Source organism: Phyllostomus hastatus, unplaced genomic scaffold, assembly GCF_019186645.2.
Source record: "Phyllostomus hastatus isolate PE091 unplaced genomic scaffold, TTU_PhHast_1.1 phas_contig_1, whole genome shotgun sequence".
Taxonomy (NCBI): domain Eukaryota; kingdom Metazoa; phylum Chordata; class Mammalia; order Chiroptera; family Phyllostomidae; genus Phyllostomus; species Phyllostomus hastatus.
In genome coordinates this window covers 27,407,110-27,433,481 of record NW_025333498.1, presented here as the reverse complement: position 1 = coordinate 27,433,481, position 26,372 = coordinate 27,407,110, and the positions used below count along the sequence as shown (strand labels likewise).

Sequence of the window (26,372 nt, the reverse complement as noted above, 5' to 3'; positions counted from 1 at the left end):
CCTATACTCGAACACTGTTGCCAAATCCATGAATAACTGACAAGGTGCAGTAAAAGTGCAGTGATGATTTGCAGCCACCCTAAGCCTAAAGAGGATATGCGATTAAATGTAACCTTTCCCGAATGTGTGAGAATTTGATGTTGGGCTGGGTGACTGGAGGAAGCTGAGTGTTTCTTACAGGGCTGAGGCTGCCCCTTTAGAACGGTTTGCATGTAGTGGAATGAGAAGGCTGGGAAGTGGGCTGTGTGAGTCACTCTACAGTGTCTCTTCTGAAGGATGAGAAGTTTAATTCTTTTTAAAGCAAATACTTATTGAGAGTTTTACTACATGAAAACTGAGACAACTAAAATAAGGGGTTATATTACTGGATGTACAAGTCAAACATGTAAATTTACTTTTAAATTATAAGTTCTTATTTTGTTTTAGTGTCTACATTATAATATTACTTACACTTTTTAGTATTTTAAAACACTCAAATAAATTTCTGTTAAAACATTTGCTGGACTTATCTTTGATGAATGAGAATGTCCATTTCTCTTTTTGATGTTGAATCAATGAGTTTTTAGTTCCTGTTATACTACAAGATATCAATCTTAAATATCCATAGCCTTCAATTCAGTTATAAAATCATACATTCATAGGACTCTTTAAATGTCAAAATAAGAACACATTTCATTTACCTTCACATAGTTGTATTCTAAGAGGACAAAATTTCTATCAGGAGATACTGAATAATCATTTATAGAGTAGTCAAATTTCTCCTGTCAATCAAGTAGAAAAAAAAGAACAATTAATTCCATTTAACTGCCATTATTGAGCACTTACTATATAGAGGGTATGCTTCTAGACATATGGCTTGTGCCTTGGGAGCTCACCATCTAGGAGAAATGGCACATTCCCCCACACAAATGACCACGATGTAAGGTAGAAGGTAATCAGGGTTAGAGAAACAGGGAAGGAAGTGTTCATTTTAACCAAGGAAAGACAGTTGTGAGGGAGGAGATTAGAAACAAAGAACTTTCTCAGTAGAGGGAAAAGCATGAGCAAAAAGTGTATGCATATTGAGAGACTGTCTAAAGGCTAGGTGTAACCTAAATACAGTATAGGGTATATCAAAGTATAAGCTGAGAAGACATAAATTTAGAAAAATAGTTGGGACCTAAATATAAGCAGCAGAACTATGACTGTTTTTGTATATAGGTGTGATAGAATCTTATCTGCTTTTTCAAAGGTGTTTTGATGGCACAGTGACCAAGATGGGATGAGAGGAGTTGTGTCAGCCTCGGACGTGGGCAATGCAGTGGTCTGGTCTGCAGTTGGGAGGCAGTTTACACAAATTAGAATACTCACTATGACAAGATGAAATAAATCCTTGAACCAGGATTCTACAGTGGAAATGGAAATCTGAGAGACACTTGAAATTGCAGAGGATTTGTTGAGTGGCTAAATGTAGGGAAGGATGGAGGAATCAAGGGTATCATGACTTGGAAGAGAGCACTATTTACCAAGATTGGAAATTCAGGAAGAGGAATAGGATGCTTTTGATTTTCTAGGAGAGTGAAGGAGAAATAATGAGTTTAGTGTGAAATACAGAGTTTTAAATGCTTGCAGACCACTCATGTGCAGAAGCAAACAATTAGAAAAAAGATTTTCAGGGGTGTCCAACCTGTGGCCCCTGGGCTGTGTGCAGGTCAGGATGCCTGTGAGTGCAGTCCAACATAAATTTACTTAAAACATTGTGAGATTTATTTTGTGTGTGTGACTATGTCTCGCAATGCATTTAGTGTGTGGCCCAAGACAACTCTTCTTCCAGTGTGGCATAGAGATGTCAAAACGTTGGACACCCCTGGTACATCTTCAGCAAAGGTTAGTGTTAAAAAAAAGTGTGTGCTGGAGAATTAAGGTTAGAAAGAGAGGTTGAGGTGGGATGTGGACACGTATGAAATTTACTGAAGGAGAGCATGCAAAACGAGGAGGGAAGCCAACAAATAAAGACCTAGCCCTGAGCACACTTACATTTAGGAGTATGGGCAGAGGAAGAATTGTCAAAGAAGACTAAAAAGTAGCCAAGGCAGGGAACATTCCAAGGAGGAAAGATCCACTGTCATATGCTGCAGAGAGAGTCCAACAATGTGAAACAATAGTACTCAGGAATTAAAAGGTATGGAAAAAGTCCCCAGAATTTCCTTAAAGGATGACTTAATTATGGGATTAAACATACAAATGTGCTGTTCTCCAACAAAACAGAGCTGTCTCCATGTTTGGCATTGAATAGCAAGATATTGTTTTCTTGTTTGTAGAGATATTCGTGGTCTAAAGAGAGAAAACAGCCAGATCAATATTGCAAGTTGCTATTAAACATCCCCATAAGCTAAAAATTATGCAATCAAATTTAAGATTTAAGTTTGCACAAGTACTAAATAAGCACTTGTAAGTTTGAAAAATATTAAATGATGAATATTATACTAGTATACGTACACTTTTCCAATACTTTGTCAAGGTTTCAATTCACATTTAACTTTTATAGTACATAATCAAAGAAATAAGGTTTCTTTCTCACTTAAGTCCTTTTTCACCCTGAGGTAGAAAAAGACTCTCCCATATGGTTCAAAAAACAAGAGTATCTTCTTGGTGCCATAAAAGGTACTCAGCCTAACTACAATGAACAAAAGCATAAAAATCTGCCTGCTCCCCCCAAAAAATCCTTACCTGAAACCCACTGCAAGTTGTAGGACTTCATTCTGAAAGTACTTTTTAAATAATCACTTAGAGTATAGGTTCTGAGACCATTAGGTGTAGCGTCACCTGCGGGTTGATAAAAAAACAAATGTTCAATAAGATGAAATAACTAAAGCTTCGCATAAAATAAACAAATGGATCTCTACAATCTACACTGGTTACAAGGTACAGAAGTACACTCACAAAATGCAGAGCACACTTTGAAAGATTTCAAATTGTGGATGGAGTAAAAATGCATTAACTGTTAAAGCACATGTAAGTGTGTGCATTTTGCTGTATATTAATGCTATAATAGTGACCTTGATTATAAATGTCTAGATCAGTGACATCCAATGAAAAAATAATGTAAGTACATTTTCTAGTTAGCAACATTTAAAAAATTTTAAGATGAAATTAACTTTAATACCAAATTTTATTTAGCCCAATATATCAAAATATTTCAATGTATAATCAATATTTAAATGTTATACTGAGGTCTTTAGCATTCTTTTTTAAATTATATTTTATTGATTATACTACTACAGTTATTCCATTTTTTCCCCCTTAATCTCCCTCTACTCTGCAACTCCCACTCCCTCAGGCAATCCCCACACCATTGTTCATGTCCATGGGTCACAAATATGGCTACTTAATTTCCTATACTGTACTTTACATTACCATGGATATTGTTTATGTTCTTATTACCACCCTCACCTCTTCACCCATTCCCTCACACTCCTCTCCCATCTGGCAACCATCAAAACACCCTCTATATTCATGATTCTGTCTCTGTTCTTTTTTTTTTTTTTGCTTAGTTTGTTGTTTAGATTCCATTGTTGATAAATATGTATTTATTGCTATTTTATTGTTCATAGTTTTGATTTTCTTTTTCTTAAATATGTCCCTATAATATTTCATATAATAATGCTTTGATGATGATGAACTCCTTTATTTTTTTTCTTGTCTGGGAAGTTCTTTATCAGCCCATTGATTCTACACAATATCTTTGCTGGGTAGAGCAATCTTGGCTGTAGGTCCCTGCTTTTCATGACTTTGAATATTTCTTGCCAATCCCTTCTAGTATACAATGTTTCTTTTGAGAAATCAGCTGACAGTCTTATGGGAACTCCCTGTAGGTGACTAACTTCTCTTGCTGCTTTTAAGGTTCTCTCTTTATCTTTCACCTTTGGCATTTAATTTTAATGTATCTTAGAGTGGGCCTCTTTGCATCCATCTTGTTTGAGACTCTCTGTGACTTGAGACTTCCTGGACTTGCATGTCTATTTCCTTCACCAAATCAGGAAAGTTTTCTTTCATTATTTTTTCAAATACCTTTCCAATTTCTTGCCTTTCTCTTGTCCTTCTGGCACCCTTATGATGTGAATGTTGGAACACTTGAAGTTGTCCCAAAGGTTCCTTACACTATCTTCATTTTTTAATCCTTTTTTCTTTTTATTGTTCTGATTTCTTGCTTTTTGTTCCCTTATGTTCCGAATCATTGAGTTGATTCTCAGCTTCATCCACTCTATTATTGTTTCCCTGTAAATTGTTCTTTATTTCAATTAGTATATTTCATTTCTGGCTGGATAATTTTTATGCTCTTGAGGTCCTCACTAAGTTCCTTAAGCATCCTTATAACCGGTGTTTTGAACTCTGTATCTGATAGATTGCTTATCTCCATTTTGTTTAGTTCTTTTTCTGGAGTTTTAATTTGTCCTTTCATTTGCGTCATATTTCTTTGTCTCTTCATTTTGGCAGCCTTTCTGTGTTTGTTTCTATGCATTAGGTAGAGCTGCTATAACTCCATTCTTTTTATTTTTTTAATACTAAATCTTTGAAATCCTGTATGTATTTTATAATTATAGCATATACCAGTTGGGCCAGAGGCATTCCCAGTCAATAGCTATAAAGGCTACATGGCCTTTCTTGAGCCCCGAGGTCTTCTTTCAAGCCCTCTCACAATGCACAGACCTTTAAGGCACGCAGATTAACCAATTCAGGGATCTTTGTTTCTGTCGTCACTTTTCCTTAACTTGGTGGGAGTTTTCATGAAAACATTGCCTTGGTTCTGGGACACCTCAGCTCTACTATCTCACTGACCATTATTTTTCCATCATCTACTTTGAGTCCTACAATATTTTTCTCCATTGATCTCTAAGACAGAAATGCTTTGATACTCAGCCTTCAGCTTTCTGCTCTTCTCTTTACATATTATTCCTTCCAGGGAACTCCAGAGAATGTGACTTCTGGAGTTTAAGGCACATTTTCCATTTAAATAAATGACAAAATCTGCACTTATTACCATGCCCCAAACACATTTGCCAGCTGGGTTCAGTCTTTTTTGTGGAGTTGTCCCATGGTAGTCCTACACCTACCTTATCTAAAATAATTGTCTTCCTTCCAAAACTAGCTTTACCTGGGAAGTTTGTGTGGTTTTATCTTTTACTGGTGACCCAAATTCAAAATCTGAAAATCATTTTTGATGTCTTTCTCTTTCACCGTTAACCCCATCCAAACAATCCTCTTGATTCTTCCTGTGAAACCTTTTCTCCAGGTGCCCCTGTCATCAGTTTCTCTCCAATCTGATCCCTCCACTGCACCAGTGGATTTTTGTAAAATACCACTTTCATCCTGGTGAGCTCTTCGGTGACTCCTCAATGCCTCAGGAAGATTCAAACTCCTCAGCCTGGTATTTGTGCCCTCCACAATGTAACATGAGACTCCCTTTCCAAACTCATTTCTACTCTCTGCTGCATGAACCTTCTTACTTAGTCACACTGACCTGCCTATTGAACCCAGTAGGCCTTCTGAGGCTTTTCTGCCTCTGTTCCTTGTCCTAACTCACTTTCCTGCACTGTCTTCAACTGCTTCCCTGGCTGCCACAATCCTCCACCCTCCAATTTCTACTTCTTTAATGAAGATTTCAATTCTGCCTTCTCTGACTTTTGCTCCTGTGCTACTCATTTGGCTCTTATAACAATGATTTGGTGATAACTGTTTTTCCATGCCTACAGCTACTATGTCATCTATACAGCTAGCTCATGTAGGGCCTTGTTTTTGTTTTTTTTTTCATCAACTTTAACAACTAGCACAGTTCTATGCCATAGTAAGTAGGCACACACAAAAAAAGTTTTTGGTTTTTGTTGATTGACACAAGATATCTTCCAACAAGCATAGTAAAGATGATGTGATTCTTCTTCCTCAATCCTACATCTTCCACTGAGGATGAATACCTTAAAATCTTTTTCCAAATTCTCTACCTCTCCCACATGCATTCAAACACACACTCCCGAAATCAGCTACCATCATAACATTCTTACCACTGCAGTTTACTCTTTGGGGATTGTGAAGCCAGCAGTACGTTCTCTTCCTAATTTTTTACAGCCTATGGAAAGGTTATTCTTACAGGAATCCTCTTCCAAAACATGTTCTTAAGATTTTATTTCTTTGGATCTCATCGCACAGTCTTGATTCTGCCTATAAAACCTTTAATTACAAGTAAATAAAATTGCTGCACTTTATTCTATTACTTCATTAGTTTGTTAAAGCCTAGCTTGTTAATTAAGTAGAAGAGGTTTAAAAAAAACCTTTTTTTTTGTTTTGTCAAATCAGACCTGCATTTTATTTTATTTTACCTCTGAAGGTTAGTAAGATATTTATGTTTGTGAGCAGAAATACACTAAATGAGTAAAACTAGCCCTTGGATTTGTCCACATTCAAACAAGAGTAAAGTCTGTGCCATAAAAAGCATTGTTTGAAACATACTAGACTACAAAACTACAAATCTAGATTTGTTCACTAAATGCCCTCAGTTGTTTGTATTCATCCAATCATTTTTTCATACATCAAATAGCTATAAAGTAAGTACTACTGAAATACTGTTGAGGATATGCGAGGTCTATCTGGAAAAAGTCCAGCCATTGTTAATATAATGAGAACAGTTTATGCAACATCGATGTAATCAGGCAGCCAAGGAGAGTAGACTGGAATGCACATATGTGAACAATGATGACTTTACTGTACTAGTCAGTGAGGGCACTAAACACTGTTGTGTGAGCATGTGTACTGTGTGGCTGTAGCATTCAAAATGACTGAGTGAGTAGAGCAATGAATCTGCATCAAAGTTTGTGTTATGCTTGAACATTCCTCCACAGAAACTATACAGATAATTCAGAAGGCCACAGCTATGGGCAACTGGTGATTGTCAGCTTCATCAGGACAATGTGCCCACTCATGCGTCACAACTTGTGCAGAGTCTTTTGGTGAAACATCACCTAGGTGACTCAGCACCCCTATTGCCTAAATCCAGTGTCCTGTGACATCTGGCTTTTCCCAAAACTAAAGTCACCTTTGAAAAGGTAGAGGTTTCAGACCACCAATGAGATTTAGGAATCAATGAGAGACAGGGCAGCTGATGGCAATTGGAAGAAATGTGTGAGGTCCCAAGGTGCCTACTTTGAAGGCGACTTAGGTATCATTGCCCTATTTACAACATTTCTTATACCTTTTTCAATAAATGTCTCTATTTTTTCATATAACATGGCTGGATACCTTCTGGACAGAACTCATATACCCTGATATCAAGAGATACTGGTCTTAAATATACATAAAACACATCCCAAATTAGTACAAATCAAGATATAAATGGTTACAGACACTCACAGTCCTAATATTACCAAGATAGACCTGTAAATATCTAGGTATACCTGTACATAGAGTTTAGCTCACTTTTTTACACACATACATATATTATCTACTGTAACAGGCTGAATGTTTGTGACCCCCCCCCCAAATTCATATTTGAAATCTTAACCCCAAGGTGCTGGTATTAGGAGGTGGGGCCTTTGGGAGGTGATTAGGTCATGAGGGTAGAGCCCCATGAATGGGATGAGGGCCCTTATAAAAGAGACTCCACCCCGAGAGGACACAGGAAACAGGCCCTTACTAGACACCAGACATTGAATTTGCTGGTGCCTTAGACTTCCCCACCACCAGAACTGTGAGAAATAAATGTTTTTGTTTAAGTCACCCAGACTATGATCATCTGTTATAGCAGCCTGAACTGAGACATATAAAAAACAGACATATCACCACAGAACATCTATCACTGACTTGATTTTGTAAGAAGAGAATGAATTGAGTATCTCTAATAGATCACATACAGTGTATTTACCCAGGTTTTCCAGAATAATACAATTACACCTGGAATATTGAATTGATTGAGGTAAAATTCCCTGTGATGTTACTTGCTGCCCAGAGTGCTGCTCTTCATATTCATAATGGGACTCTCACTGAGTACTTGCCTGCCCTCCTCAGACACTGCTGGGCTCGTTTTATCGTTATGCCATAGCCTTTCTGAACCCATCCTCTGCACCACGCTCAGTCTCCTTTCCTTTCATAATCGGCCCAGTGTGATTATGATGTCTGCTGATGTTCCAGATATCAACATTGATGCCACACTCTTGCTATGGCCCAAGACACCCATGACAGGCCCAGGCCACCCTTGTCTTGTGTTAGGTGCACTCGGCTCCTTTGATAACCCTGCAAGTCAGCTTCCATATCCTGGCTACCCAGCCCAGAACAACACTGCTAAATTGGAGCAAGTAGAGCAACAAATGTTCCTTGTTTTTTTTGCCTTGCTATTTGATAAGCAGCGCACATTGGGAGACACTTTTGAAACATCTAGCTAAGCGAGTTCTGTGAGATATAAGTGCCAAGTCCAGGTTTTGACCTTTAGCAAGTTCATAGTTTGCTGCCAAGTTACAACCTATTCTGTCAAACACTTAGAGGACACACTCGTGTCTCTCCTTCCTGTCTACTTGCTCACTCACAGTGTACTGCTGTGGCAACAGATGAAGGTCTTTGGCTGCTTGTGTGATTTTCCTGGTGGGCCTGGGACATGTCGTTCATTTGACTTATCAGTTCAAAGCACTGTGCTAGCCAAGTAGAGCAGTTAATCATATGTTACCCATCAGCACACATAGAAACTCTTAGATTAATTTCTTCCTCAATTTAAAAATAAAAAAAAAGGTTAACAATTTTATGCTTTACTTCTTTGATGAGAGCAACTATTAGGTTGAACCACATTAAAATGTCATTTTTTCAGTCAAAAATGGTAGAATAGCAGCTTTTAAAATGATTAAACCTACAAATGAATTCTCATCAAAGTGTGTGATATCATTTTCATTTTTAAAAATTAATTGTTGAGTTTAGGGAGAGAGAGAAAGAGAGAAATACATATTTGTTGTTCCACTTATTTATGAATTCATTGGTTGATTCTTGCATGTGCCTTGCCTGGAGAAGGAACCATGGCCTTGGCGTATCAGGACAATGTTCTAACCAACTGACCTCCCCAGCCAGAGCAAAGTGTGTGCATCTTAATGAATCCTTGCTATGGGATCCAAGTCATTTCTGAGCATAAGTAATTCCACAATGGTTAGATCCAAGTACAAGGGTAGTATAAACCCATGGAATCTTCTTGCTTTGATCAATTGTTCCTTTAGGGCTATAGAATATTTTAAATATTTTTATACTCACTACTAATAAACTTTTTTGTTTGTATCAAGCTATGATACATAATATTTCTATTTTACAAAGATAAACTGTTTAATAAATAAATGGCTAATAAAATGCAACTAAAATGAAATGTGCTCTATCAGCTCATAAACTCATAAAGCTGTTAAACACAGGAAAAAGATAATCTGGTTATAAAGTTCTTGTGTTTCATATGGTAATCAGTTAACATTTTGCATTGATACTAGGGAAATAAAACGGGTGTTACTTTAGAATTTGATGTAGCAAAATAGCAGTCTTGACATAGGCACAGAGGAAGAAAAATCAAGAAGGTGGAAGGAGAAATTGACTAGAAGGTCCCTCACTGCCCGTGTTACCCAGCAGCCTATGCAGGCTACCACTCATCTATATCAATTCAACAAATACCAGTGAAGGGTTGGGTCCTAGTGGCTTTGACATTGAAGAGCCTGGAATTGAGTGAGCCCAGGTCTAATTCTCCCTCTGGAGGCTTGGGAAAATCACTGAGTCTTTCATAACTTCACTTTTTAAATCTATAAAATGAGAATAATAGCCTTACCTAGCCCATAGGGATTTGCCATGATTAAATGAGATAACATATGTAAAGTGCTGAGCTCAGGACTTAAAATTCAGGAAACCCTCCAGGTATGTCGCACTGTGTGCTGGGCATTCATGATGCAAAGATGAATAGAAGAATCTCTCCCCTGGAGGACCTAGCAGTGGTGCTGAATTTAAGAATTTCACTGCACTAAAGTAATAGCCATTTAGTTTCACCATGTTCATATCCCAAGTGATCCTAATAAGAGCATCATAATAAGAAAATATCTAGGATAAGTACAATCTAATCATTTGTTAAGTGCTAATGAACACTACTTTCTCCCTTTGACATGGCAAATGCCATCCATAGCATCCATAGTGGGAATCAGTTGTATGGAGGGAAAATGTTGGAGTTAGTTGACTTAGAGAATTTGTGAAGAGTGATGTTTTTCTGATTACCATACACAAGAAGCATTAGCATATAATCACAATAATCAGATTTGCCTTCTCAATAAGACAAACATCAAGATACATCAAGTGCCCTTTGAAAAATGCATTGCCGTTGCATTTTTCTACAGCAGATGCTTGCAGAATGTGGGATGGCACACTTTTTAGCATTTGCTCTAAGATTAGAGTATCAGATGACCAAACTTTTGTTAAGGACATTATTAATGTGTTTTCAAGGGTCTGCTCTGAAAAGCCAACCAAATGATACAATGCACATTTCTCTGAATTAGCAATTTAGAAAAAAGAGAACAATTTAATGTGGAGAAGGGTTGTCTGTCATGACTCCAGCCTACCTCCTCCTCCTCCCCCTCTCTCTTCACTCCACTCCATCCACAGTGGCCTCTTGCTGTTCCACAGGTACACTGGATCTATTGCTGCCTCAGAGACTTTGACCTTGCTATATTCTCTGCCTTAATGTTCTTTCCCTCAGATATACCCAAGGCTTGCTACTCCTTTGCCTTCCTCAGGTCTTTATTTAAAGTAGTCTTTCTTCCCTGGACTAATACTTGCAACTCCCTGCCCTCCCTAAATCCCAACACCACTGCTAGGTTACACCACCAGATTCATTCTGCCTTCACCCCTGCAAAGAGTCGGGAGATTCAGCATACACAGGAAGCCTCCAGTAAACAGGATGTCAGGCCTGCTGTATTCTTTTATGAAATGGAAATTGTTTTATTATTTTTTTCTGATTACTATCACTCCCTCTTCCTTTGTTAGGACTCTTTTGGGAGTATACAAGACCAGTACAATAATGGCCAAACAATATTTACAAGGTTTTTACGTCCTACAGTGTCTACTGACATTAAGCCACCATAATGAAAAAGAGTTGAAAGATGGAAACTTCTGAACTGTACGGATAAATGACCCACAAACCTGTGACACATGCAACTATTTTAGCAAAGGGCTGGTTTCTCGTGAACACTATTCTGAACTAGTTGTAGTAAGACATCAACAGAACGTGTTACAGTACAAGCTAAGAGTGCCTAGTTTGTGTTAGGAAAAAAAACTGATTAGAGAACCTCAGCATGTGAGGAAATCGGAAGCTGTAATATGGAATCATTCAAGAACTTTCCAGAAAGATTTATAGGCATAGTCAACAAACAAGTGTGCCAAGTGTGTGTCTTCCATGATTCAAGAAAAAAAATAATCATCGGGAAACAAAACTGAGACAGAAATGGCCCACTCCAGGCAAAACTTTCAAGAGTGTGAGACAAGTGTTATTATAGTACCTGCCTTAGGGACTGTTAAAATAATTAAAAAGTTAAAAATATATAAAGAATAGTAATTACAAATGCTTATAGAGTTCTTCCAGTGTGCTGGGCTATTCTGGGCACTGCACACTTAATAACTTATTTGCATTCCCATTGTACAAGTGAGGAAACTGAGGTGCAGATAGAATGAACAATATAGCTGAACTCAAGTCTCTTGACTCACTAGTCAGAGAGACTTGTAGCACCAAGTTTTAGTTCAGATGTAGCACCAGGCCACATAAGCACTGTGGCCCCAAAACTGTGGAGGTAACCATTCTTCTAAATAACCTAAGTACCTAGGAGAGGGACTACACCTGGTAAATGCCATGTTGGCAGTTTTTGTGAATTGGAATAGATGAATTAGACTTTATGGAAGTGCTTGAATTCAAAGTTTGAAACTAATGTCATTAGGTAGGGTGGTAGTAACATCTGGACTTCGGTCATTTGGTAGGTTACATTGGAACATCATTTGTTCTAGTGCTCCTAAGTCAAAGGGAAACCACATCTTTCTGAAAACCTTCTCTCTGGACTGTTCCTAAGGATGGCAACTCTGTGACTTCCTGGAAAGGAAGTATACGTATACTCCAGTTAAGACTGTTTAGATTAAAGATTTAAATAATGGTATACAATTATTTGATTAGTTGGCAAAATATGTGGTATAGAAAATAAGCATTAAAGATGATGAGGAGGGAAAATGGTATAAATAGAAAGGGGTCGATTGAGACATGCACGGAGGGACCATGCGAAAATGAAAGCCACAGATGTGGACTGCTTATTTGACAAGAGATGGCCTGAGGAGTGACAGGATCAGGTAAATATTTTTTTAAAGATGGATACACCCAGGCAGGCTGAAGGACAAGGTAGAAGTAAGCAGTGAAAATGATTGAAGATGCTGAGGAGGAAGAGACAAAAACAAAGTCCCTAACAAATCAAGAAGACCAGGACCTGAGGCACAGGCAGGCCCCCTTGTCTCGCTGAGAGCCAAGGAGAAGACTAAAGCGTGAGGAAGGGGCAAGTAGGAGAGGAAAATGAGCTCTGTGGGGGCGTTCATTGTAACAGAGTCATTGAATCTTTGCACTGGACAACAACATACTCTTGAAAATGTGTACTGCAGGGCCTGAGTTGCACAGGATTATGTTATGTTTTAAATCTTGGAAGCATGGAAAAAAAGGAAGAAAAGAAGCTTGTTATCAAGATTTTGTGAATGCTTTTTTTGAGCTTTTAAAAAGATGATGGGAGTGACTGGATATACCAGGGAAGAGAGAACAAGGGTGGTACAACTTCCTTTCCAGGGAAGGATGAATTGATTTTATATTTACACATGGCTGTTAGCACTGTGCTCTAGAGATGGGAGGTTCACAGGACCTAGTACTGGATGACTTGACCTTATCTTTATGAGTGTAATATAAGCATTTTAATCAGAAGCAAAGCAACATTAAACATATTTCATCAATCAATATTTTTTAAAAGAAATTTTTTTTATATAAGCACTAAATAGTGCCTTTAATTCACCAAATACTTGTCAGGCTCTATGGGGTTGAAGAGTGTCTCCCCTCCCCCACCCAAAATCATGTCCAGCTAGAAATTAGAACATGAATTTATTTGGAAATAGGGATTTGCACATGTCATCAGTTAAGATGAGGTCATAATGAATTAGAGTGAGCCCTTAATCGAATGACTGATGTTCTTACAAGAAGGCGTGTGAAGACAAGCTTTTGTTGACTTGGAAGATAGATAAGACCATGCGGAGACACAGAAGAAAGGAGGCCATATGGAGATGGAGGCAGAATGTGGAGCCATACAGTGCCAAGCCAAGGAACACCAAGGATTTGCCACGAACCACCAGAAGCTAAGAAGAAGCCAAGAAGGGTTATTCCCTGGAGTGTTCAGAGGAAGCAAGACCCTGTCAACACCTTGATTTTAAACTTTAGCCTCCACAACTGTGAAAGAATAAGTTTTTGTTGTTTTAAGCTACCCAGTGTGTGGCAATCTGTTATGGCTGCCCTGGGAAACTAGTAAAAGCACACATCGTGTTCTTCAATGTTGAAGGTACTAGATATAAAGGTGCCTTGATCACAAAAAAACCCTGCCCTCAGAAAGCTTCCCATAATAGGGGATACATAGGAACAAATAGTAAGTAAGTAATGTGCATGTTAGGTGCTAAGTGCCACAGAGAAAATAAAGCAGGGAAGGGGAAAAGGAGCATCAGGTCTAGGGACACTGCTGTGTTCAACAGTATGGTGAGGGGAGGTCCCACCGATAAGGTGGCATTTTAGCAGAGACCTGAAGAAGATGAGGGGGTGAGCAATGGACAGCCCCAGGAAAGAGGGTTCCTGGCAGAAAGAGCAGCAAAGTGTACAACGTCAGAGGCAGGGTGAGTGAGCAGATGGGAGAGAGTAGGAGAGGAACTCAGAGAGTCAAGGCCGTGGAGCTCAAATCCTGGGGGCCTTGTTGGTCATTGTGAGGACCCTTCTGTTTATTCGGAGAGAGGTGGGAAGCCATCGAATGGTTCTGAGCAGAGAAGGATGGAATCTGACTTAGGTTTAAAAATGATCACTGTATTAATTTTCTCCTGCTGCATAACAAATGTAGTGGCTTAATACAACAGAGGCATATTAGCTCAGAGTTCTATAGGTCTGAAGTCCAGCCTGGTGTGGCTGGGGTCTCTGCTCAGGGTCACAGGGCTGAAATCAAGGTGTTGGCTGGACTGAGTTCTCACCTGGAGGCTCTGGAGAAAAAGCTGCCTTCAAGTTCATGCAGGTTGTTGGCAGGATTCAGTTCCACATGGTTGTGGAACTGGGGAACCTCTTTCCTTGCTGGCTGCCAGCCAGCAGCTGCTCTCACCTCTTGCAGGCCACCCATATTCCTTGCCATATGGTCTCCTCCATCTTCCAAGTCAGCAGTGGCACACCAGAACTTTTATTGTGCCTGAAATCTCTGGGTACCCCTCCTGTGAGCAGCCAGAAAAATCCTGCTTTTAACGGAGTCGTGTGATTAGGTCAGGCCTGCTAGGTCCTCTCCCTTTCTTAAAGTGGAGTGTACTATAGAACATAACCTAATTACCAGAAATAAATCCATCATACTCACAATCTCAGAGATTAGGCAGAAATCAGTATATGCGAGAAAGTGAGAAAATTTTGGGAGTCATTTAAAATTCTGTCTACCACAATCACTTTGTCTGCTTGTGTTGAAAATGTAATGTTAGGAGGTAAGAGAAGAAATAGGGAGATTTTTATAATAATTCAGATGAAAGGCAATGCTGTATTTGGCCTAAGGTGGTAGCAGTGAAGGTGGTGAGATACAGCCAAATTCTGAAAGAATGTGAAGGGAGAAGTGATAGAATTTGATGACCGGTTGGATACTGATTGATTGTGAATGAAAGAGAGGGGTTAAGGAGAACTGCATGGATTTTGGCTTCAGCAGCTGGAAAAATGGAATTGCTGTTTGTTGAGATAAGATGGGCTAAGGGAGCAGTAGATTTGAAGGGATAAATACTCTTGAAAGCTGCTTCTTGAGATGCCAGAAAACATCCAGATAGAGCTGTGCACGTAGTAGCTGTATACATGCACATCAAGTTCAGGAAAGGGATCTGGCCTGGGGATAAAAACTTTGGGTATTGTCGGGTTATAGACAGTGTTTAAGGCCCTGAGAGTGAATGAGATCACCTAGCAGAAAGGGGGAAGAAGGTCCAGGATGGAGCCCTGGAGAGTGATTCAAGTTTAGAAGTCTGACACAAGGAGGAACTCCTAAGGAGAAGGAAAGGGAGCATGTAGGGGAGTGGAAGGAAATTAGGAGAGAGGGGAACTCCAGAGGGAGGTGGAGAAGGAGGATGGTAACTGAGAAGGCACAAGAGACTCAGAAGAAAAATGGAGCTCTGCATTTAGTAACACAGAGGTTAGGGACTTCGATGAAAATAGAGCTGTTTTAGTGGCTGGGTGAAGATAAAGCTTATTCCAGTGGGGTTAAGAGGGAGCCAGGAGAGACACTGCAGACAGTGGCAGTAGAAAACTCTTTAAAGAGTTCTGTGGCACATGGAACAGGAAAAGGGACTGGAAATTGACAGGGATTTGTGGTCTGAAGGGGGAGGTCCTCCCTCCCTTCCTTCTAGGATGTCGGAGATTAAATCACGTTTATATAGAGAGAAGAAAAATGGTGATGCAGCAGGCCAGGGAAGTAGCTGGAGACATGTTTTTGAGGAAGCTAAAGGGGATTGGGTCAGTGCAAAAAGAAGGGCTGGTTCTAGGGGAGTTCATCCATTGTCCTGGGAGAGGCAGTGCAGGTGAGTGCACAGGTGCTTCCAGGCTGGAGGGAATTGAGGAATTTTATTTTGGTGGCTTTCTGAGGAATTTCATTTTTTCATGAAAATAGGAAGCAATGTCATCAACTAAGAAACAGCATGGGGGGCGTGGAGGTTTAGGAAGAGGAGACACAGGAGAGTCTATCAGGAGAGTGGGCAAGTGAGCAAGCGGGAAATATGGAAGCACTGCTGGTCAGTACCAACAGGTCACGTGATGTTGGGTTATGGATTTGATTTTCAGGACAGTCAAGACATTTTCATTTTAATGAATCATTTTCATGCAGTTAATTTTTTCCTCCTTGGAAATATTACTACAAAGATTTGAGTCATCAGATTATTTTTGTCTGACAACCATGTCAGATTAAACATATGGTAGCTTCTAGACATTGTGAGGTTATTTTGTTTATTTTTATTAATCTACTTATTCTATTTTATGGCCATGAATTACTCCAAATCCTACTTTCTGGGTCAACTTTTGCAGATCTAGTTTTTACCATGTATTTTTAAGCTTTGTCCATTTTATTTTATGTTGACTGCTTGTGCCACATTTTCGCATTATGAATTGGATAAAATATGAGAGTCCGTATGTGCTTTTTATGAGAAAATTTCCCTCATTGAGAGTAATTTCCCTCAGGTGTTTCTGACCCACTCTGTTATATAGTCTCAGATTTATATCTTCAGTTTTGTAGAATTCAGTCTCCCCTATTCTTTATCATTTTGCATGCCAGGAGAAAGCAAGTGTTAGGCTCAAAATGCCCTCAGGATAAAAAAAGGCAGCATCTGAACACCTTATTTTGCTATAAACTCAGGTGGGTAGGAAAGAAAGTGAGAGGGGGAGGACTGAATTATATGCTCAGATTCTTTGGCAATAGGAGCTGGCTTGACATCCATTTTCTTTTGTTAGCAAACTAAGTCTTTTTCATGCAGTGAAGAAAGAGCAATGCTAAAAAATATAATATGCCTACATGACAACCTCCAATTCTTTCTTTTAGAATTGCCAATTCAATTTAAGTAATTAACCTTCCTCTTCCACCTTCCTCTTCCAAGGCGTTTCCTCCTCATCCCAGAAAGGTGAGTCTTGATTGATCTAGTGAGTCCAAAGCTTGGTAATTCATTCCCCTTGCCAATGATCAGTTTTGAAGTGGACAAGCGACACAAATCTGACAAAAAAAGACATGAAGGAAAGTCTGCCTTGGGCTGAAGGACTTCCGGAAATGGTTTTTCTCTTTGATAAAACAAACAGGTTATGCATGAGGAACAGCGTCCCCCTCTGCCTTGTGAAATAGCAGTGTGAGCAAACGCTATGTCGTTACAGTAGCCAAGCTTGAGAACAAAAGCTAACCACAGTCTGAGACTGAAATGCGGAGCTGAAGGACAGAACGAACCTGGGTCCTTGAGAATGTTGTTGGATCACTGTGCTAACTGCCTTAATTCCGCACTTCCAATTACATAAAAAGCTAATGATAACACAATAAGAAAAGTCCAAATTTTTAGCAAACTCTAATCAGGCTTTCTGTTACTTGCAGTCCACAATGTCCTGACACACTCCTCGTACAGAATTAGGGGCTGTGCGTGGTCGAGCGGTACACGTTCGGTGGCTGCATGCCTGGGTGCCAGTCTGACGGGGGCACGATCGGAAGGCCTGCATTCAGGCCTGTAAACTGTTCACTGTTCGTGCTTGGTTGCCTTCTGTGCTCACTTCCCTGGACAGCATTTATCATTTGCTTTTTAATACTGCCAAACTGCTTTGATCATACGCTAAAAAGACATTTAGCACTTTTTGTTGTAGTTAATGTTTATGTTTCCTTTAAAATTGTGGATTACTTGGGGACAAAGTCCTTACCTATCACTATGATTTCTTTAGTGACTACCAAAGTACCTGACACAAAGATAATCCTCAATAAATATGTGCTGACTTGGAGAATTACCTCCTCAGACACGTGTGTGCTGGGTACATGACTCAGAAGGCCCTCCTGAGCTCTGCAATGGGAAGGGGAGGAGGATTCAGTAGGAAGAGAGAGTTAGGTCAGGGGAACCACTGCAGATTGGCTCTTGTCAGAAGGATAGATTCATGAGGGCAAGAGAGAATTCTCTACTTTGATGATCCAGCAAGCTGTTCAAGAAGTCATCCCTGTCTCTACTCTTCCTCACTCTTCATGGTTCCGTACATTATGACTTACCTACAAAATACATCCTGCCTTTTTTAAAATACTTTTCCTGTTCTACCACCCACTCCAATCTGCCATGTCTCACCTGGACAGGCCACCTCTCACCATCTCCCTCCACCATTATCTACACGGGAGTCAGAGATATATTACAGAAATGGAAATAAGATCCTGCCACACTCAGGCTTAGAAATAAAAAGAAATGCTTTTCTGCATCCTTCTGTCCTCTCCGGCACACTGTTTTTGTCCTGGTACACATTCCTGTGTGATAGCATCCTGTGCTTGCCTGCTGCCTACCTGCCCCATGGACTGTAAAGATCCATGGCAGCGGCTCCTCATATCTACTGTTTAGGACCAGGTCCCTGTCCCTGCAATGACATCTGCCATGCTGGGAATGTTCAGTGTGTGTTGAGGAGTTAACCAATACAGCATCTGGCCACCACAGGGCCTTTGCCCTGAAGAGGTTTTAAATGGAATAAAAGGAAAATAAATAGAATAAAGAAAAACCACAGGAAAATAGAAGCCATTCATTAAACCCATGGACCTGAGCCTGAACAGGTGGGGTTTTACACAGCTGAGGAAACAAGAAGAGGAGATATCAGCTCTACCAAGATGGTATTAAGGTGACAGGAGCCACTCAGCCAGTTTGGGGGGAACCAGTGTGAAGTCAGAGAAGGGGTGGGTGGTAGTATCCACCTGATACCCACTCCTCAGACCCCCTCTTCTTCCATTATACATCCTGAGCCCCATGGCCCTCGGCGTACCAGGAATAAAGTCTCCGTTGCCTTTGGCTCTGCCTTAAGTTATTGTACTTCTGCTCCTTTGGCCTTAGATGCTGAATGATGTGACCTAAGCTTGTGGGTCTACTAACTCCCCCAGTGAACAAAATAATGAAAAAAATGTGCACATTAATGTGTCCTTTTGAGTAAAGCAAATGGTTTATTATTAAGTTAAGAATAAACTTCCTAGGAAGTTATAATTTTGAAGTACAATGTAAAACTTCAAATACAGTACTTGGCAAAAATAAAACAGCCAACTCAGAAGCTCCAGTTTCACTTTACTCTCAGATGGAGGGACACATCCTCTATTCGAGGTCACAATGGCACTGAGAAGACTAAGGGTAAACATATCTACAAGGTACTGGTTTACAAGAATAAAAGGGCTAGCATCAAGCCATAAAACAGTGATTTATCATTAACTTAGAAAAACTCTCACCAAAGCATTTTTTTAAGAATAGTTATTCACAGAAACCAGCAGACTCAGGAAAAGCCAAAAGTCAAAAGACTTGGATTCCCAAGTTCTAGTACTTACTCACAAAGCCCTAAACTTATTTTCTTAAAGTATATTTTATTGATTATGCTATTACAGCTTTCCCAATTTTTTTCCCATTTTATTCCCTCTCCACCCTGCACCCCCCAGCCCTCTAGCATTCCTCACCCCTTGGTTCATGTCCATGGGTTGTACATAAAAGTTCTTTGATTCCTGTTTCCTATACCATTCCTAACCTCTCCTCATCTATTTTATGCCTACCAATTATACAAAGCCCTAAACTTCTATGCTTCCATTACTTCAGTGTAAAAAGTCAAGCTATTGATACCTCTGTCTTTGACATGAGTTATTTCATGAAGATCAAATGAAATAGTATAACCTGTGTTGGAAACAAAGCAAGTGTGATTCAGTGCAAGTAGTAAATTTGGACTTACTACTGCTGAAAACACTAAATAAGACCAGTCAAAAATGTGGGATGTCAGTCCTGAGCTGGAAGGTGTTGCCCATCTACAGCTTTACGTAAGAAAGGAGGTACTTTTCTTCAGAATACTTAGCATCCATGGATTAGCAGTCATGAAAATATAATATAGGCATGTGGATGGGAGGTTGTAATGCTTATGCTAATATGGCCTCATTAATTTTAAACTGGATCACAAGCTAACAATAACTTGTGTTTAAGAACACCGGCTCTCAGTCACATTGCCTAGTCCCAACTCTGTGGAACTTAGAACAAGTTCCTTTACTTTTTTGGTTAAGAGGGCCCCCAGTGATCTCCACCGCTAGTATTTAGGCCCTTGTGTAATGCCCTATCACGGTTACTTTGTATCAGGGTTACTTTGTATGACAGACAGAATGCAGCAGAAGTGATGGTTACATACCACTGGTCACACTTGAGGCTAGGTCATACAAGGCATTGCAGCTTCCTACTTGGTTGCTCTCCAGGATGCTTCATTCTAAGGGAAGCCAGCTGTCCTGGTACCCTAAGGAGAGGCCCCCATGGCGGGGCCTCTATCTAACAACCATGTAAGAGGGTTCAGAGTAGATCCTTTAGCTCAGGTCAACCTTTCAGATGACCTTTTGACCTTAGCCTCATGGGAGACCTTGAGCCACAGCCACTGAGCTAAGCCACAGCCAAATTCCTGACTCGCAGAAGCTGTAACCTCACAATAATGTTTGTTGTTTTAAGTCTTGAGATAATTCATTATGCAGTAATAAATAACTAAAGCACCCTCTCAGAGTTTCTGAAAATCAGGTGTAAAAATGGAGATGATAATAGTAGCTTTCCAAAAGTGTGTCATAAGGATCAAATGAGAAATATATTGGAAGCCCTCAGCCCCATACCTGGCCCACAGTGAATAATGTCACTGTTACTGCATATTTGCATTCCTTCCTTTCCACAAGCAAGGTGGTCCTGCATGCATTTACAGTTACATTCTCTGTAGGCCTCAGCATTGTGTTAAGTCATAAAATTTCAAGTGTACAGATCTAGCTGTCATCAGTCCCTTTATGTTTTCTTTCCCTACCCATCATTTGGACAAACAGCCTTCCCCATTTCTCTCTGATCCCTTTTGTGTTGAGAGGCAAGATATCTAAGAGAGAAAAATCTAAGGCACATACTATGGCTGGGGAACCAAAAGCCAAAATAGCTGGCCTGAAAAAGACCAACCCACTGACCTCACAGCACTGGACGAAGGTTGACAATAGTAAACTAGGCTAGCTGGAGTCAATGTGAGCCTTTACAGAGCTCACTGTTTAGAAATTGTCCCTGATATACACAAAGCTTTCATTCAGGCTTATTTCTGTGCTTTTAAGCCTGGAATAGATCCTGGACTTCCTCAGGCAAACTTCATAGATGTTATCTTTTCTTTCTCTGATTATTCCTGTCTCCCTCACATTTGGGTTTTCTTTTATTATGAATGGCTGGGTGAGCAGTCAAATTTCCTATGCACTGAAAAAAGGGTATTGAGGAAAGTTACTGCTGAAGCAGGTGCAAAAGAAAGAACAAGTATGTTTCTGTCCCATAATAAAACTCAACAATAAAACCATTTGTCAAGTAACAAAATACAATAATAAAATTATTTGACAAATATTTTAAAAACTTAGCCTATAATATAATTTAACGAGGGAAATAAAGACATCACAAACATGGAGTGAGAAGATTTTACTGCCACTACTAAGCCATTATGATAATTCCTATTATTCCATTATGAGTCAAGTACTTTTATACTTTTTTACAACTGATTCTCTGGGAAACTGAATGTTTAAATATGTAATATACTTTTAACAGGATATTTGAGGAATTTAAAACAAAATACAATCATTTATTATGTATAAAGAAGGAGGTGAATTTTTCATTTTGCTTAGTTACATGCATACTTCCTGACATAAAGGAGTTTTTATTCTAAAAAAAAATGACAGTAGTATTAAGCAGTATCTCCCTGTCTCTCATTCCCCACCGCCTTTCTGGTTGTGTCTGGTTCTGCTGAAGTCATCCTTTCACATGGAAACACTTAACTTTCCCCTAAACCAGCTTCTCAGGGGATGAACTTGGGTTTGCTCATTTCTCCCTATTTACTTTTGGCTGTTTCTTTTGTTGCTTTCCACATAGCTAACATTTTGTTTTTCTCTATCAAAACTATTCTTTCATCCTTTTCTCTACTTTTTCTTTCCATTTATATTTCCTCTTTCCTCTCTTACTTCCAGGTATTTGTTTGATTTTAAACTTAGATTGATGATATACAGAACAGTTCTTGGGTGAAAACTCTTGTTCGTTTGTAAGAATGCTGCCCCTTACAATGGTACATACAGCCCAGGAATGGTGAAGCTAATTTAGTGAACATGCTGTGATAAACCAGGACTCAAAACAAGATGATTTCCCTTCTCTCCTCAAATACACATGTTGTACATGCCAATTAAGAAACATGAGGAGACAAATAACTTGAGAGGTGGTGTAAATAAAGTACACAGTGAAACCACATCTCCACCCAGTTGCCCAAGAGGCATCCTTAGCCACACACACCTTACTTCCTATGTTCCCAATGACCAAAATCTAGTCATTCACATTTCTCAGTAGCTCTATATAGCTTCCATAGTCTGTTGTGCACCATCAGTCTCTGGGACACTTCTCTCGTCTTCCCTCCAGCCTTGCTCCACTTCAACCCACCTTCCCACTGCCACACTCAACAGTTCAGCTATGCCCAGAATTCTCCAGCAGTTTTCCATCACCTACAGGTTAAAATTGTACTCCTTTTCCCGCTCCCTACCTTCTTCTCTTGCTGAGTCTTTTTACAATCCCAGATTAGATGATGCATCCCTGTGTTGATGCTCAAGGCATTCACTCTGGAAAATCTTACTTCTAGAGACTGATGTTAACCATTCAAGCCTTCTCACAAAAGGACCCTCTTGAGACAGTCTTTCCCATAATTTCACAGAAGTAATCCTTCTAACCCCAGATTAATTTGCTCAAGCCTCTCTCTAAATTACCTTATTGAGTCACAATCATTGGTGGAGACACATGAATTTCTCAAGAAGTCCTCATTGAAGAGGAAATTCTTGAAATATTTGTTCAAGTTTTATTTGGAGGACACTAAGTGCTCTTTTAAGAAAAATAATAAGACAGCCTCTCCCTAGGCTTCATGAGTCACTCAACAAAACAAAATTCACACAATGGCCGGTGTGGCTCAGTTGGTTAGAACATTGTCTCGTGCACCAAAAGATTGCAGGTTCGATTGCCAGTCAGGGCATATACCTAGGTTGTGGGTTAGGGTCTATAGAGGAAGCAACAGATCTATATTTCTCTTTCATATAGATGTCTCTTCTCTCTCTCTCTCTCTCTCTCTCTCTCTCTCTCTCTCTCTCTCTCTCTCTCTCTCCCCCCTTCTTTCTCTCCCTCCTGTCCTCTCCCTCGCTCACTCTCTAAAAGAAAAAGTCAATAAATATTTCCTTGGGTGAGAATAAAAAAAACAAAAACAAAAACCACCAGGAATCTGCACAGTTTATGTGACCAAACCCCAAGGAAAACAGCTGTGTGACTCACACCCCTAGGCAATTTCATCACCCATCTCAAGTGGCTCATCAAGCTAAGAAAATTTCTGATAATTACCTTTACTTACTGTTCCTGTGCCTCATTGATATTTTGGAGAAAAAATGGCTATTCTGGCTACTTTGATTTGTTTGCATATCTGCTTTCCACTAAACTACTGTACACTTCTTAAAGTCAGAGATCTTCATATTTATAAAATTTAGTCTGTCTTTGCAGCAACTAGCACAGTGTCTGGAACACAATTTAAGACATGCAGATATTTGACCATATGGATGGCCTGTCCTTTGGCTTTCTATGTGTGGGAATATACAAAGTGTCATTTTATGAAAAGAGTTGTATTTCAGCAGTTCACAACAAAGAGTCAAATGTAAGTGGACTGATACCTGCCATTTAACAGTCTAAAATGGTCATAACCATTGCTTTAAGTAATTAAAGTTATTATCAATAGGTTAACACACCAGGTTAGTTAACCTTTGACATCTTTGCCCTGACCCTGAAATTGCCAAGCAAACATGATTTTTGATAGCTCTAGAAATTAATTCTGAACAGCTACCTTGAAATCTGGATAAGATACCTTCAGAATATAGGTGCCATCTACCCATTTCCTGGTTGTCTACAGCATCCAGCGTCAATGCTTCGGTTAGCTAGCTGCCTAGAATGTGTAACACTGAAATGAAAGTGAATGTTTAAATGGAGAGTTGGGTCAGAGGAGACCCAGTTCTCACTTGCTTGCATCCAATAGTGTGTATTCCATTATATGAATGCTTTATATTAAGAGCTAGGGCTGAACTGGAACAGTTGCTAAACTATAGTAAGTGAAGGTGGCTTTAAATGAAAGAACCCACCACGCATCACTGATTCTACCCCCCTCTGAATATTATTATCTAGTACACCAGCTTTATGATTCAACTCTGCAATACTAACTTTTATAACTTCTATAAGTTGTCAAACAGTTATTTTCCCGCATCCCTCTCCGACGGATTGCCATCGTTCCAGAAGGGAAACTACAGGGAGGCGCTGGGCACTGTTTTCTCAAAACTGCACTTTGGGGCTTACTTTCTTATTCCTCCTCAGCCAGCCCCCGTGGCATTTCGGATCTTTAAACACTGCCTCTTTTTCTTTGAAGATCACAACCACGACCATTTTTAAAATGTAATTTAAATGTATTACAAAAAATCCTAAGACTTCCCCCTAATTTCAGGATGTATGTTTTCATTACACATAAAACGCGGAGGCTGCGAGGCTCTCAAAACCTCGATGCTGGAGACCCTGCAAAGTGAGTCAATCTACCTGCTGCCCTGCAAGCGGCAGCTGCAACGCCTGGGAAGCCTCAGCTACAACCTGTCGCGCCAGTTCCAGCCCCCAGCAAAACCCCTCTTTCTCCTCCGTGTGGTAAAACAGAACCAGATCCTGGTCTCCAACTGTAGTATTCCTTTTAAAAAATATTTCAAACTTACTGCCTTTGCTCAGCAGAACCGCGGGCACGGTGATGACGGTGACGAGCGCAGCAGTCCCCAGCAGTCCCAGGAGCACCTTCCATTGTGTCTGTAAGCCGGTTAGATCGTGTCCAATTAGAAGAAGCCCTTTAGCCCCAGTCTGGATAAGAGGGTCGGGGCCTAGGCTGCACCTGTGCCAGCCAAATTTGCCTGTGGGCGCACTATGGAAGAGGGTCTCGGAGGGTTGGGGGAATGTTTGGAGTGAGCCACTCGGAAAAAGTAAGAGCGGTTGCCCTTGAACTTGTGGCCTCTGAGCACTCTACGCCTGCACGTCAGAAGCTAAGCGAGGGTTCAGGCGTGCGTTTTATGGGAGGTTCTCCGGGTCGTCCAAGCCTCAGCACCTGGGTCTAGCAGAAACCTCGCAGGTCCAAGAGCCAGGCGAGAACTCGGTGACGTCCCTTCACCTGTCAGAGGGTGGTCCGGGAACTTCCGCCTAATGCGAGGCCCTGGTCCCGTTCCGAGGGGTGTTGGGGACAATCTGGGGAGAGTTTGGTGAAGAGGCACCCACAGCTCAACCCTGGAGCTGGGGAAGCAAGAGGCGTGCTACTCACCTTCATCTTCGGCGTCTCGTCGGAACTGAGGTCTGCAGCGGAGAGGGCAGGCAGAAGTCAGGCTAGCCACCCAGAGGCGCGTCCAGCCCCGCCGCTTGCAAGTTTCGGCCCCGAGTTAAACATTAGTGAGAGTTCGGCCCCTACTTATAAAAGGCCCCGGGGCAGGCTGCGGGAGAAGGCGCGCTGGCTCCGGACACCGACATCCCTGCCGCGGGGGCGCCCGAGAGACAACTCCCTCGGACTGTGCGGGGTGACGGCCGGAGCGCGCAGTGTGCGGGGTTCCGGTAACTCCTGGGAGCGGTCGTGAGACCCCAGTACGAGGGGTACAGTGGCGTCCAGCATCCGACGTGGACTCTGAGGCCGCTGATGCCGGACCGTAGTCCGTTTTATGAGAAAAGAGCCTTGGAGCTCCGCTCCTGCAACCTCGCGTGGGCAGGCAAAGGAACTGAGTCCAGAGAGGGCTCAGCAAAGGCACAGAGCTCTCACTGCTGGCAGCTACAACTAAAATTCAGGTCTCTGTCTATTGCCAGTGAATGGCATGATGGCGGAGCAGTTGAGTGTTTAAAGCTTCCAGAAGGCAAAGAGAAAGAAAAGGTGATTGTTCACATGCGAATGAAACCAATAGGCTAATTATCTGAATTCACCCTCAGCAGAGAATTTCCGGTTTGTCTTGCAGGCTTGCCTTCCCATTAACACGCCAAAAATAATAATACTAACACTTGTGTGGAACTTACTCCCCGCCCCGCCCCCCCCAGGCACTGCTCTGAGAATTTACTGTGTTTATTTTACAGGAAGGAAGCCTAGGCACAGAGAGGTTAAGTCACTCGGCCACTTCCCGCAGCTAGGAAGTCGTGGAGCATGAATTCAGAGCCATGGTCTTAACCACTGCCCTACATGGCCTCTCATCTTTCAGTCTTGCAAAGATTTGGAAGAGAAAAAGGGCAGATGTGGCTTGGCCTTCCTCCAGCTCTGCATTATGTCCTGTAGGTTTATTCACTCATTCATTCAT

The 26,372-nt window shown here is 40.7% G+C and overlaps 1 protein-coding gene across 1 annotated transcript in view; it reads right to left on the bottom strand.

Moving 5' to 3' along the window:
* DPP4 (dipeptidyl peptidase 4) overlaps nt 1-26,001 on the bottom strand; it is an 81,391-nt gene extending 55,390 nt beyond the window's left edge. Inside the window, exons 1-5 of the mRNA XM_045859078.1 lie at nt 25,364-26,001; nt 24,774-24,861; nt 2,710-2,805; nt 2,222-2,313; nt 681-761 (exon numbers count right to left, since the gene is read on the bottom strand). Of these exons, the coding sequence (XP_045715034.1) occupies nt 681-761; nt 2,222-2,313; nt 2,710-2,805; nt 24,774-24,861; nt 25,364-25,369 (363 nt within the window). The 5' untranslated portion in view covers nt 25,370-26,001. The remainder of the gene's footprint in view (nt 1-680; nt 762-2,221; nt 2,314-2,709; nt 2,806-24,773; nt 24,862-25,363) is intronic.
* Between the last annotated feature and the right edge of the window lie 371 nt (nt 26,002-26,372).